Source organism: Zea mays, chromosome 7, assembly GCF_902167145.1.
Source record: "Zea mays cultivar B73 chromosome 7, Zm-B73-REFERENCE-NAM-5.0, whole genome shotgun sequence".
Taxonomy (NCBI): Eukaryota; Viridiplantae; Streptophyta; class Magnoliopsida; order Poales; family Poaceae; genus Zea; species Zea mays.
The window spans coordinates 161,822,557-161,835,650 of NC_050102.1; the positions used below are offsets into that span (position 1 = coordinate 161,822,557).

General features: G+C 43.5%; 1 protein-coding gene across 35 annotated transcripts; it reads right to left on the reverse strand.

The window, feature by feature from the left end:
• Nucleotides 1-1,012: 1,012 nt before the first annotated feature.
• On the reverse strand, nt 1,013-7,505 carry LOC103633222 (protein FAR1-RELATED SEQUENCE 5). 35 transcript variants are annotated; one of them, XR_004851281.1, is made up of 8 exons: nt 7,147-7,505; nt 4,591-6,758; nt 4,391-4,521; nt 4,232-4,312; nt 2,873-3,186; nt 2,705-2,778; nt 2,147-2,407; nt 1,013-2,054 (listed from the first exon to the last, which is right to left on the reverse strand). XR_004851281.1 is itself a non-coding variant. In XM_020541810.3 (6 exons), exons 2-5 carry the CDS (start codon nt 6,653-6,655, stop codon nt 2,716-2,718), a joined length of 2,340 nt encoding a protein of 779 aa, XP_020397399.1. In that variant the 5' UTR covers nt 6,656-6,758; nt 7,147-7,501; the 3' UTR covers nt 1,013-2,407; nt 2,705-2,715. The 35 variants fall into 35 exon arrangements, 9 of the variants coding, with proteins under 9 accessions (XP_020397399.1, XP_020397400.1, XP_008653140.1 ...); XR_004851276.1 differs by having other exon boundaries at nt 2,873-4,148; XR_004851278.1 differs by having other exon boundaries at nt 4,232-4,315; nt 4,591-6,726; nt 7,147-7,486.
• Between the last annotated feature and the right edge of the window lie 5,589 nt (nt 7,506-13,094).

The following is a 13,094-nucleotide window of genomic DNA, read 5'->3' on the forward strand; positions in this document are numbered from 1 at the left end:
CGGATTGCTCGGCAATGTTGTTCGACGAGCGGGTTGGTTGGCAATCCCGCCTCGCCAAGTTGCCCGGTGGGCAGGTTGGTCGAGTGGGTTGGACGACAGTCCCACCTCGCCAGGTTGCTCGGTGGGTGGATTGGTCGACTTGGTGGGCCGTCTTTGGAAGGCCTTTTGGACCTCCATGCCAAGTCACTTGGCAGGCGAGCTGGTCGGTTAGTGGGCCATCTTTAGAAGGCCTTTTAGCCCTCTCGAGCACCTGGTTCCAATGTACCCGACAAATTTATTGTGAACTTTACTTTCTGTCGTACCATCAGAATATTTTTGTGCTTCCCTTGCGCATCTAGGAGTAAAGAGATGGTTCATTAACCACTAATGCTGCATCGGTTGTCCAAAGCAGGAGTTGATTGGTTGTCTGGCTTATACGTACTCCCTCCGTTTCTTTTTAGTTGTTGCTGGATAGTTTAATTTTGCACTATCTAGTAACAATTAAAACGAAACAGAAAAAGTATATTCTAAGGGCTAGGATTTACCCAATGGATGGGCTAGAGATAGCTCAGGGTGATGTAGCCAATTATCTAATGTCTTGAATCTTGATAACAGGCTGAATTTGACCTGGCCAAAGAAGTTAGCATTTGCTGCTGGCTCACATGTGTGGTGAGTTTTCTCTCTTTTCTCTTAGGGTCTGTTTGTTTCCTTTCATTTTAAAAAAATAAAATCTTACTAATAAAATATACTATTTTTTTAAATATGACATTCCACCACTTTCCAAAATTATCGTATAAACCTATCTAAAATTCATGGGGTAAGATATAAAAATTGATTCTATATATTTACATGCTATTTTTTCGATGTACAACTTATAGCACACTCTTTTACTTACTTCGTTATAACATAAATGTAGTATATAACTATCTCGCTCATATGATTTAGGATAATATATAAATATATAAACTTAATTAGTTTTGTCTAAATTATAATTATTAAAATAGAATTCAATTCCAACGAAACAAATAGGACCTCAGCATAAAACAACTCACATTCAGAGTGAAGTGCCATACAACAATCATATTCCATTAAACACGCAAAATAGGCAAAGCAATGCAACGAACGTAATGACGCCATTTCTTCTTTCAGCATTTCTTACCAACCGAAATTTCAAAAACACCATCACGACAGTCACATGTCACGCCTCAGAAACAAGGCGTGGCAACCCAGGTTATGCATGACACTACATTCTGTGAACAAGGAAACAATCAGAAATTCAGAGTTCAAGCGAATCAGAAGCAACATTTCCAATCCTTCCCCCTTCTCCAATCTCTCTTGAATGAACCCAAGAAGCTGCTAGCTGCTTCCTTCACCACTGAACCCAAGCAACAGCTGCATCCTCTAATTTTTCTCTCAATCTACAATTATGTACCCTTTCTGTTTCCCCAAACCAGTGCTGGTTGCCGAGCAAACACAGTTCCAGGTTCCCTTTCATATGTGGGCAGTGGGAGGTGGCCAGCCCATCGGAAGCAGCTGTCAAGCGGTCATCAGCATTGCCGTTTGGCAGGTGGGGCGCCGTTCCAGGTCCAGTTCTAGCTCCAGTGGCCACTGTGTGGAGACCTGCCCGGCCATGGCTGTTGCCGGCCCTGAGCCCCTCTAGTGGTGCCATCAATCATCATCAGTTCAACATGTGCTAACCTAACCAGAACCGCTTCCAAAAAAATCATATTTGAATTTCCTAGAATCTGTCCATTAATCGTCTCTTCGTCTCGTCGACCAGGAGTAAAATACATATTACATTATATAAACTTGTATGCAACATAAATCAGAAGAGAAACCATACCCCAAAACATAGGTGATAGGTCAGCCGTCAGCGTCACTTCAGATCGACACACGTCTTGGACTGAGTAGTTCCTCGGCCAGTGCCGGCAGCCAGCTCCTCCACTCCCACTCTCCCAGGCTCCCAGTTGCTTTGGTTGCTTCCTCGTTCACAACTCAGCAGCTCAACTCAAGCTGAACCCATGCAGGAAACTGCCTTGGAAGGGGAGAAACTCACGCCCACAGCGGATTGAGGCCTTTAGCACAAGCAAATCAATCCCTATATCAGTATAGTATGCAACTGGATTCTGGATCTGTAGAATGACCACCTACTCTCACTACCTCCTACCTTACAGTTTACAACCCTAAAATTGCCTGTGAGTGATATTAATAGCAAGCCACTGGCCACTGCTATATGGATAAGGGGCTGCACAGCCTGCACTGCAACAGCCAGAATAACCGCTTCCCTAAAGATCAGAACGAAGAGCCCCTGAACCAACCAAACATGAAGTGCCACCAGGCCTCCATAAATGGGTCCACAGAGATCAAAGCGGAGTTGATAGCGAAAGTCTCAATAAGGTTTTCCAATGACATCCACATGAATCTGGACCTAGAAATTTAAGAGTAACAAAAGTTCAGTGCATAACTGTGTGCATGTGCTGGTATCATGCATACAGCAATCGTATGATCATGTTGTAATTGAACCAGCAATTGCCCTGTAAAATACTTATACCAGCCCAAGACAGGACTCAAAATTAGAGAAAAATAAAATACATGGGAGATGCACTGGCTTACTTCTGCCGATAACATGCATCATCTTGCCACAAGTGCCGACCAGAGCAATAAAACAAAGGAAATTGTTCCACATAGTAGGCGTGCAAAAGAATTTTGCATAAAAATTGCATACCTTAATATCCTTCAGATGTTCTTGGCACCACCAAACATTGAATTGGGGCGTATTGCAGCATATGCAGACAGCTCCTGATGAATATAAGAAAAGCAAGGGCAAATAAGTTCAGAGCGAAGAAGATACATAAGGAGACAAGGAAGGGATTTAACACTTAAGTCATCCTACTTGTTTGGAACTTGGAAGTATGGAAGCATAAAAATGCATGTGTGTTTGAGAAGTGGTTCTCCAGGCGGTGAGTACTGAGCAGCCTTTGGTGCTTAGCAGTAACCTCTGCGCCTCCTTCAGTTGCTCCCCCTTTGAGTGCAGTTAGTCTTCCTTGGTCATGGACTCATGGTTGTGGTCATATTATTTAATTTTAGGCATCAGTGTGGGTGTGTAAGTTGGATTTTGTCCGGGGGTGGCTGAGAGTGTGCCTCGTGCCTCTCCCTTGTTGTTTCCTTTTGTTTTCCCCTATCTTAATGAAAAGATAGGCAGCTCTCCTACGTCATTCGAGAAAAAAAAGTTCAGAAAGCATAACATTTTTGTTGCACCTATGTCCAAAATGCATAGCTAAACACCATATCCATATTTTTGCTACAGTTCATGTGTGTCTGCATCTTTGTTTGGTTCTGTTATTTCTCAGGGTCTTGCCAACAGTGGATCATGCATTAAACTTTCCATCAGTGACATGAGCAACTCAGGTCCTCAATAACTTCTCCAAAAGAATACCTCTAAACCAATCTACCAAATGGGCAGACCCAGTGAAGGAGGCTCCCACATAAGTGATGTCTGGGAAATGTATAAACTGAGGCAAGCCTCCCCTCCGCAAATGCTGAGGGGTTGCTTCGAACCTGCGACCTAGTGACTCAGTGACCTGGTGACTAGTGAGACAGCTCTCACCACTCCAATAGGCCTACCCTTCTTGAACCAGTATACCAACTGAAGCACTTTTTTTCATGAGCCACAAGTCCATTATTTCTTGGAGTTTAACATATTATGTTATAAGCTAAAAAGCAAATAAAAGGAGTCTGCTATTTGGGTAGAGCGCGATATAATGTGGGGCTTTCCCTCACCAACTTGCTTCAGAAGTTCAGAGCTCAGCGGCTGCGATTTCTAGAGTTCAGGGCATCAATTTGATTCAGTTCAGTTCAGAGTTAACACTATGTTGTTGTATGTCTCCCAGAACCCCACTGGCCACTGCCATTGTGTTACATTGTGTGAAGGGTGTTGCTGCTGCTTTCTGTTGGTTGGCCTTTGTGGCCATGTATATGGATTTCCTCAACTTCAAGTCACACCAAAGGATCCATCAGACATGATTTTCCCAAGTTTTTCATTGTTCCTCATGTGCGAGACAACGCACTTTGGGGTGACATCCAACCATCAAGTTTAAACCATGGCTACCATCACCGCTTGAAAATGAGCTATTACAGAATTAGAAGGTGGCATGTACAAAGGCCAATGACTGTTCACGCAGAAAGCAATGCTCAAATACTTAACACAGGTCAACATTTTATCTATATACTTGGTATGAAATCGGAAGAGTACCTGCGGTGTGCAAAGGGGCATTGTGTGCATATTTGTATGCATGTACATCTGGTTTGGTTGTATAGGGGCATTTGGAAAAGCCTGCTGAACATGAAGTATGTAAGTACACAATCCGGTAAATACCAAAACAAAAAGGAAAACAAACTTTTTTCTCTGTACCTGATAGTAATATGGTCTTCCAATGGTTGCATTACCCTGAGCATCTTGTGAAGATTGAAATTGATGCTCATTAGTATGGACTATCAGCTCTGGACCAGTTGAGGAAACTCCTGGGGCTTGTTTAGCTTTTTCTGCATAATATATAGGGTATAGTTTGAATAAATTGATACCCTATGAGGGAATTTAAAATTGTCACTTACTTGGGTTTGTTCCTTTTGATGTTTTTTTCTTCTTCTTTACATTCTTATCAGCATCCTTGGCTGCTTGAGTGCGCATGTTTCTCATTTCAAAGAACACTTCCAGTGCCTTCTCTCCAGTTTCAAGGGAGTCCCAGAATATTTTTCGTGATTCTTCCAGTTCCTGGCTCTTTATAATTAGGTTATATGCATACTGCATTGCCCGATTGCGATATGCAAGTTCAGCCTCTGTGCATTCCTGTTGGGTTGAATCATCCTGAGCAAGTGTATACATGCTTCTCCTGGCATCTTTTGTCCAGCGTTTCAAAACATACTTTTCTGGAATTGTGTCAACATTCTGCAGGGTGAAGACTTTGAGGGCATGCGAACAAAGAAGACCCATCCTTTCAAACTTTCTACAACCACAACTGATCTCCATGGTGGAAGTGTCAAGAACAACATCCCATACTTTTGAACCCCTCCCCTGCATTGTAATTCCAAACCTCAATAAATTTCCACCACTCGAAGTTTCATGGCATGAAGTTGCTCCACACCCATCCAGAAATTCTGCTTCAAATAATTTATAGATCCTATGTGTATATGATTCTGCAGCTTGCTTCAAAACGGTACTATGCTTAATTGCACGGACTGGAGCAGTTTGGCTACATCGAAAATCCTCTTCAGATTCATTTCTACGTAGATCCTTGACAACCTTTTCTAGCAAAAGGGCAAAACGTGTAAGAGAGGTATTTTCATCAGAAATTCCATTGAGAATATTACTTGAAACCTCCCCCCACTGAGAAGAATTAATTCCACCATCAAATGTATCTTTGTTAAACGCCGAGCACCATTTATGATGGAATGTATAAAGGTCAATCAACCAATTATTATCCTGTAGCTTGTATTCCTGGATCATTGCAGTCCATGATTCCTTAAAATCCTCTTCTGAGTCAGATCCTTGCATACACTTGGTAAACATACTTTGAAATGCTTGAGACGTATTTAGTGAGCCTAAATGAGATTGAGCATTCTTCAGAATATGCCAGTAGGAAAAACAATGTTGCGTATTAGGGAAAACCTGTTTGACTGCCTGCATAATAGCTTCATCCTGATCAGTGAATATTGATTTTGGTGATCGCCCTCCCATTGACTCCAAGAATGATTTAAATACCCAGGCATAGGAAGTTACAGACTCGTCTAACAAGAACGCGCAGCCAAAAACAACATTTTGCCAATGGTGGTCAACACCAACAAATGGGGCGCATATCAAGTTATATTTGTTTGTGCGGTAGGTTGTATCAAATATAATGGCATCTCCAAAGCAGCCATAATCATTTCTACTTTTACCATCCCTGTAGAAGAAGTTCGTCATGCGCCCTTCTTGATCAACTTGGACGTCCCAATAGAACATGCCTTCCTCATTAGTTTTATGCTTGAAATAGCTGACAAGACTTTGGCTATCCCCTGCCTCAATTACTGTTATACTCTGCATGCCCACTTGATTGTAACATTCCCTTATAGTATACCCTGAATTCTCAACTATATCACCTGTCATATCAGAGAAACCATTAATTGGATGTGCCTCTGTAGATGCTAATGGATCTATAACACCTGATTTGCCAACAGCAAGCGATTTGGCTGATCTCAGCATGTGTCTTTCTCCAGGTTTTGCCAACTGGTGATTATGTACAGGAACAAAGCGTATAACTGTCCACCGCCCCTTCTCGTCAACTCTAAAGCGGATCATTGCTTTGCAATTAGTTCTTGTGTCTGGTCGATTAAAATTTGCTTCTGTAACAGGCTCATCGTATTTAAGCCCTTCCTTTGAGCAGTAGTAATCCTTTGTTCGAATATTCTTGGTACCAATAAAGTAAGACTGTTTGCCCTTCCGCACGCTAAAACCGATTCGATGCCCATAATCACAGTACAACCTGTACGCCTCTTCCTCACTATGAACCACACAACCAAGAAGCTCTTCTGTTACCTCCTTACGACTCAAAGCATTTCCATAGTCAGCCGTCTTTTCTGCTTCTTCACCATTCTCCCTTCTTTGATGGCTTTCTTCTTGGGGATCTTGACTGCAGTCCATTTCTACTCAGCTAGCTCCATCAATATTTACAAAGACAGCATCAGAAGTGGTTCCACACTTCCAGTAAATTGCTGCAAATCAACATTCATGTATACCGTGTAAGCTGCAAAAAAAAAAAACACTATTCTACATAGGATGTCGATTACATCAATAATAGCAAGACAGCAAGACTGCAAGACAATGCTAGTGTGTGGCCTTGTGCTGCAACATGACACGATGCCTGAACTCTAAAACTCTTACTTTTATCTCCAAAAAGAAGGTTTACAACTAAGCTCTAGTTTCATCGTATCATCAAGAGAAGGCATTTGCTAAATCCTCGAGCAGAAGCGGACGACACCAATAACTTTATTAAAAAAATCGAATTTCTTAGGAACACTACATACATAAACTTGTAATTAGATCCGTTCCGAACAAAAATACGCAAATAGAATAAGTTAGGGTTCAGGTACTCGGTTTCGCGCAGCAACGGAGGGAAGAGAGGATGCGCATACCTGGTGGGTGTTGGTCGCCGGCGAAGGGTCCGCCTGAACGAGACCATGCGAAGGAACCGACGAGGCTAGACTCTAGCAAGCACGTACGTGACGTAGGGCGGTGGCCGCGGTCGCGGTCACCTAGTTGCGCAGAGAGAGAAAGCGCACGTAGAGTAGTCGGGAAAATAGACGGCAGGAGTGGGAAAAGATGATTCTGACCACTCTCGTTCAGGGAGCCGATCAGGCAACTCGGGAGGCGATTTCCGCCGGAGTAGCCGGCTCCGGCCGCCGCTCAAGAGTCTGACGGGAGCAAGCTCTGAAACGCTGCTCCAGGACCAGGAGGAAGAACGAAGCGTTATTGTTGGTCTTTTGGTGTGTTTGGGTTGGGCCTTGTGTTTTGTACGTATAGGCCATCTTGTTTAGTTATGTGGCCCATCTCACGTTGCATTGTATCGATTCGTAATGTCACTTGCTGACTTGCATTGCATCGATGCCGGCGCGGTGGCTAGGCTAGGGCCTAGGGCTTATAGCCACTTGATGCCGGCAATGGAGGCGGAGACCCGGAGATCCGGCGAGCCGGCGAGGGCATGTTCGTTTACGGAACCGTTCCGACTAGAATAATAAGTTTATTTGTACTTTCTGACCTCAATCCAATTTGACTGAACAAAGCCCAAGGAAAGGTGAGAGATCCGGCGAAGCCTGTGATTTGTCGCAGAAGTTGCTGGTACCTTCGCCGTGCGTTTTCGAAGGTGTGAGTAGAGATGACAATGGACCCCGGTCCCTGATTCCTTGTGGATAATTTATTCATTAGGAGATGGAAATAAAGAAGGTTCCCCCACAGAGATGTAAACGGAAAAAACCTCCCCCAATGATAAACGAGGACAGGGATGGGAAATCTCCGTTCCCCGCGGGGACCCGTTAAACTTATGTATGATGATATTTTCATATAATATATAATGATAAAAATAAATAATTACATTGTTAAGAAATCACTCGTTGTATAAATATGTTTATTTCGATTTACACATAATAATTTCTAACGTCTGACAATGTGTATAAGCGACAATATTTTGTATTAATAACAAAGAAAGTATATGCCATGATTATAATTTAAACGGGGATGGTGATCCCCGACGGGGATTTATTCCCGACGGGGATTTATCCCCGCGGGGAACGAGGATAGGGAAGAAATGCCCTCCTAATGGGAATCCCTACGGAGAACTTTTTTTTGTTGCGGGGACGGGAATGAGAAGCCAAAGCCTGATAGGGAATTCCTGTTACCATCCCTAGGCATCACTGAAGAAGAAGAAGAAGACATAAGCATAGGTAAGGAAAAAGGCGCCAATTGTTCTAAGATGCCAGCCGAATAGGCGCGTTGTTGGGTCAGAATGGGCCAAATGAATATATTTCTATATTACAAACGTGGACGCAAAGCTCGTCCACCGTTCGGCCACGTTAGCTTAATTAATTCATGCCGTCAGATCGCGAATCAACACTGTGCATCAACCTTTCCCTTGCAGATCCTAGCGAGACGTTACGCCTACCTTCGGGTCCGTGCTGGAAACATCCAGAACGCGATTAAAAAACAAAACAAAGGGCTGATAAAAAACAAAGGGAGAAAATACCACCTTCTAGCTGGGCGAAAGAGCAGATGCGGAGCAGAGGCGCATCCGCGCGGAGGAGCCGAGGCGAAGAAGGCGATGCAGGTACTTCTTCATCCACGCCTTGCATTTTTATCCTCCTCCCACCTCCCGTTCGAATCCGCGTCGGGCCACCACATCCCAGCTCCACCTCCCCCCTCGGGCCGCCGCATCCTAGCTGCCTCTATTGCTTCTTCAGTGACGGTGCATTCAGCCATATTGCGCATCCTCTCACTCCGTAAGGAACCAGTTCGCTCGTCATCTTCCTCGCGTCTGACCTCATCTCTACCCCCACCGTCGTTCGTGCCTTCATACTCCGTTCCCTGTGGCCGCCATCGGGACGTGCTGCTATTCGCTCCCGAGGTGGCCACGAGGCTCTCCGTGCCCAAGCTGCCTCTACGCACTGGCAGCACCGCCTGCTGTGCGTGCCTCCTGGTGTACCCGCCGCAGGGTCCTAGCCATGGCAAGCCCACGAATAGAGAAAGCCAACAACATATTCCGCCATTCCTCATTCTATGTTCTGATGTTTCTTCCCACATCTTCCATCGGCCAATGTGACATTTTGAAGAACATAGCGTCGCCTTTGCTAAAGACTCCATCCGTGCGTGCTAGCTATTTGATGATACGCCTCAGCAAAATGTGTTGTCCAGGTCGCCCTGTTGTGTTGCACTGTTGCACACGGTCATGTTGTATGACGCATGCACAATTGCATACATGCTTAGCCACGCCCGCACTATACGCTGTTGATCCTCTTCATCCTCCACATGCTAATGCGGTATTTCAAATATGCCATGCTTTATATATGTGCATATATTGATGCATACACACACGCACATATGTATTTTTGTGTGTGCGCATATGTATGTATGGATACACACATCAGAGTAATAGGAATGTTTATATGTCAAGAGGAAAGAGCTGATTGAATTTGTATTTTCCGTAGTGGAGAAGGGAACGTAACAAATGTTAACTAACTACTATAAATGAAACACATAAAAGGTTAGTCAAATATGTACCATATAAACCCAAAGGAAATGGTTGTAATTTTTAAAAAAAAACTATTATGTAAAAAATATAAATCTAGAAGTAAGATTGTAACACGTACCTGTCTTCGAGCGAGGTCTTCTTTTTTTAGACTAATCGGGATGAAGAGTAGAACAATAAAATGATAATGTGACAGAGAGGTAAGGGTAAACATTAGCTTTCAATCGGTTGCAGTTAAAAAAAGTGCTAATGTAACTGGCAAACCTTTTAAAAAGAAATGTCATATTAAGCCATATATGCCACCATTTTCTCAACACATATATTCAGTATTTGTGCAACCTTTTGTACCGGTTGACCATGATATTCTTCTAATCTGAACGCCAAAGGTTGTGAAGACACCTGAATCGACGATTTCATTTTATTAGCCATATCATAGGAAGGAATTGAGGGCAAGCAAAAAACAAGCATATTGGGATTATATGGTTACTTTCCAACATGCTTGTTTTATATATCATCGTATCTCTATTTGTTTCTATCAAAAAAAAACCATCAACATTATAGTTATAATAGCCTTATATATAGTATCCCTCCTTTAATATACATATTTTTCAGGGGCGAACCCAACAAAAAGTTTGAGTGGGGCCCAAAACCTGAGTGGGGTCTAAATAAATACCTATTTACTAATGGACCTTTATAGCTATAGTGAATAAGATAAAAACTCCATTAGAATCAGAAAATTGAGTCAGCCCAACGTGAGTCCGCCCCTGATATTTTTGGTAGAATCGTACAAACTAGCGCGCGTAGGAAGCGCGTTAGACACTAGTGTTATGTAATAGTGGGCTGGACGAGCTGTGGTTTCGTGAGAGTATAAGTACTTGAACAATGTAATAGGCTGGTAACTTTTTGAGAAGAGCAAAATATACGCCGCCACTCCGTCCGGCGTTCGTCTCCCCTCCCCCACGCCATAGCCATACCTCCCTAACACGAGGTTCCATCACCCACAATCACAAAATGGAAGCTTCAAAGAATGTCTTGACCACGTTTGGCACTTCGATAGGTAGGCTTGCCCATACTCTGGTCTGATCAGTGTGTTGCAACCATAGCCAACGTGTTTGAAGTGCCATGCCAGCTATAGAGAAGTTTTTGACCCCAAGTTCACTAGAAGATTTTGGCTGACAAATATAATGCCAAGCCACTACCGCCTTCCCATTTGTTGAGTTATCTGAGCCTGTCCAAAAGAATATACGAGCAATGGTATTAATTCCTTTCTTAACCCAAGTAGGAACTTGCTCAGCCATCAACGCAAAATTTGGAAGTTCCAGCAGTGTGGATTGAATTAGAATAAGGTGACCACTTTTTTCTAACAAGGATCTTGCCAAGCTGGTAGTTTTTTGGCCACTTTATCAACTATAGGTCGAAGGTGGGAATTTGGAATCATTCTAGTTGATAGCGGCAACTCCAAGGTTAGTTTGGTAGCCACAAAATCGAAGGGGATTTTGAATAAAGAAGTGATTTTAGTCTCTCTAATCTCTTCCGGTTTTTAAACTCCTAAACTAGGCCTAAATATTTGATCGGGGTCGAAAAGAGCTAGCAGTTAAAAATACGAGGAATTAGCACAAAACTTTCTATATTAGAGTGGTTTGGTACTAACACATAGACATTAAAGTCGATACGTTCAGATAAGATCTCAATTGGTTGGCCTGTGCTCTTGACGATCCGAGTTGTGCCCGTCATAAAATCTCTCACCCATGCAAGCAAATCGCATGAAATTTAACGTAAGAAAATGAAACTTGAGGCACCTAGATGCATCATACATGCATGCTATCATCTCCGTACGAAACACCGCAAGGTCATTTCCCTCTTTCCGTGCAGAAACTAGACTTGCTTCTGAGTGCATCTAGATGGTTAGGTTTTCAGATCAATAAGCTCTGTTACTAGGACACATGAACATACAATAAGCTAGTGCTGCTGCTGTTTACATCTTCGTTGCTCGTTGGACGGGTTAGCCATTGCGATTTGATATACACACACATATAGTAATTTGCATATAGCATAGATAATAAGCTAACAAAGAAACTTGTACAATATAGTTGTATATTAATTAACTCCAATAGACATCACAATAATTTTTCATATATGATATATATGGAGAAACAAGACTTACATGATTACATCTCTGTTAACTTGAACTTGCTTCCACGAAGACCGCCCAAATTAAATGATTCTATTATATATAAGAGAGCTAATCTTCATGGTCAATTCCTTCTCAATACATATGATCATATAAATTTGTGGAAAATCATATTCTATTCTATTCTATTCTATTCTATAAGCGTGTGTCGGTGCCCTGAATATGCTTTGGGCACTCATTCCTGCTATGTCAAAGTGAGACCCTAGTGGCCACCGTTGAAGATCTCACGGGCAGCCGACCTAACATGGGGCTGAGGCCCACCATATGGAGTCGTGGCTAGACCAGGTTCGTCTCTTGGGCTGGACGACCGTCTACATCAAGCCCCATAAAGGGAGGAACCGACAACTTCAAGTCTGGGATCCTGCATATAGGACCAGGACCTCCTTGTGACCCGACGAATCTCCGGACAAAGGGATCCGGATAGAACATAAAGCCACGGAGGAGAAGGCACTCTCCGGTTACAGCACCAAGGCTTCAGAATGGTTCCAAGAATGGGAAATAACACCCGAACCTCAGGCCACGTGAGGTCCGGTATCGCCACGTATCCAGGCGTGGGTGGCCGAAGCCCGGACCCCCTCGAGTGCGATCCGGGCCCATGATCAGGGAATGCTTGGGAATACCATGTCGTCGCTTATTCTCGGGCCTATCCCTTATCCAGGCAGGGGCATGAAGAGACGGATGGAGAAGACGAGATGACATGATCGTTACACCCTACGCACGAGAGCGTATCAGGCTACACCGCAACCTACATCAAGACCTGAGTTCCGATTAGACGGGGCAAGGTGACAGGATAAGGACGACAGAAGATCGTGCAACGTCCAAGAAGGGATACAGACTCATGAAGATCTAGCGTTGTCAGCTCTACCCAATTGTTTCTCGTTCCATATTGTACTCTCTTAGGCCCATCGGTCAGAGCCAAAACTCCCTTGTATGTGCCTTCCTTGGACTATAAAAGGGAGAGCACTTGCTCTGTAGCAGGGAGAGGTCAATCTAACACTCGGACCTTCGACTCCCTAACTCTAAAGCAATATAACTCATAGTGAATGTGAGATACTATGCTCCGGTGGCCTGAAACGCTCTAAACCCTTGTGTTCTTGTGTCCATCTAGAAGGCCAGACAATCAACTAAACCTACTCCTCATCAGAGTACCAGGG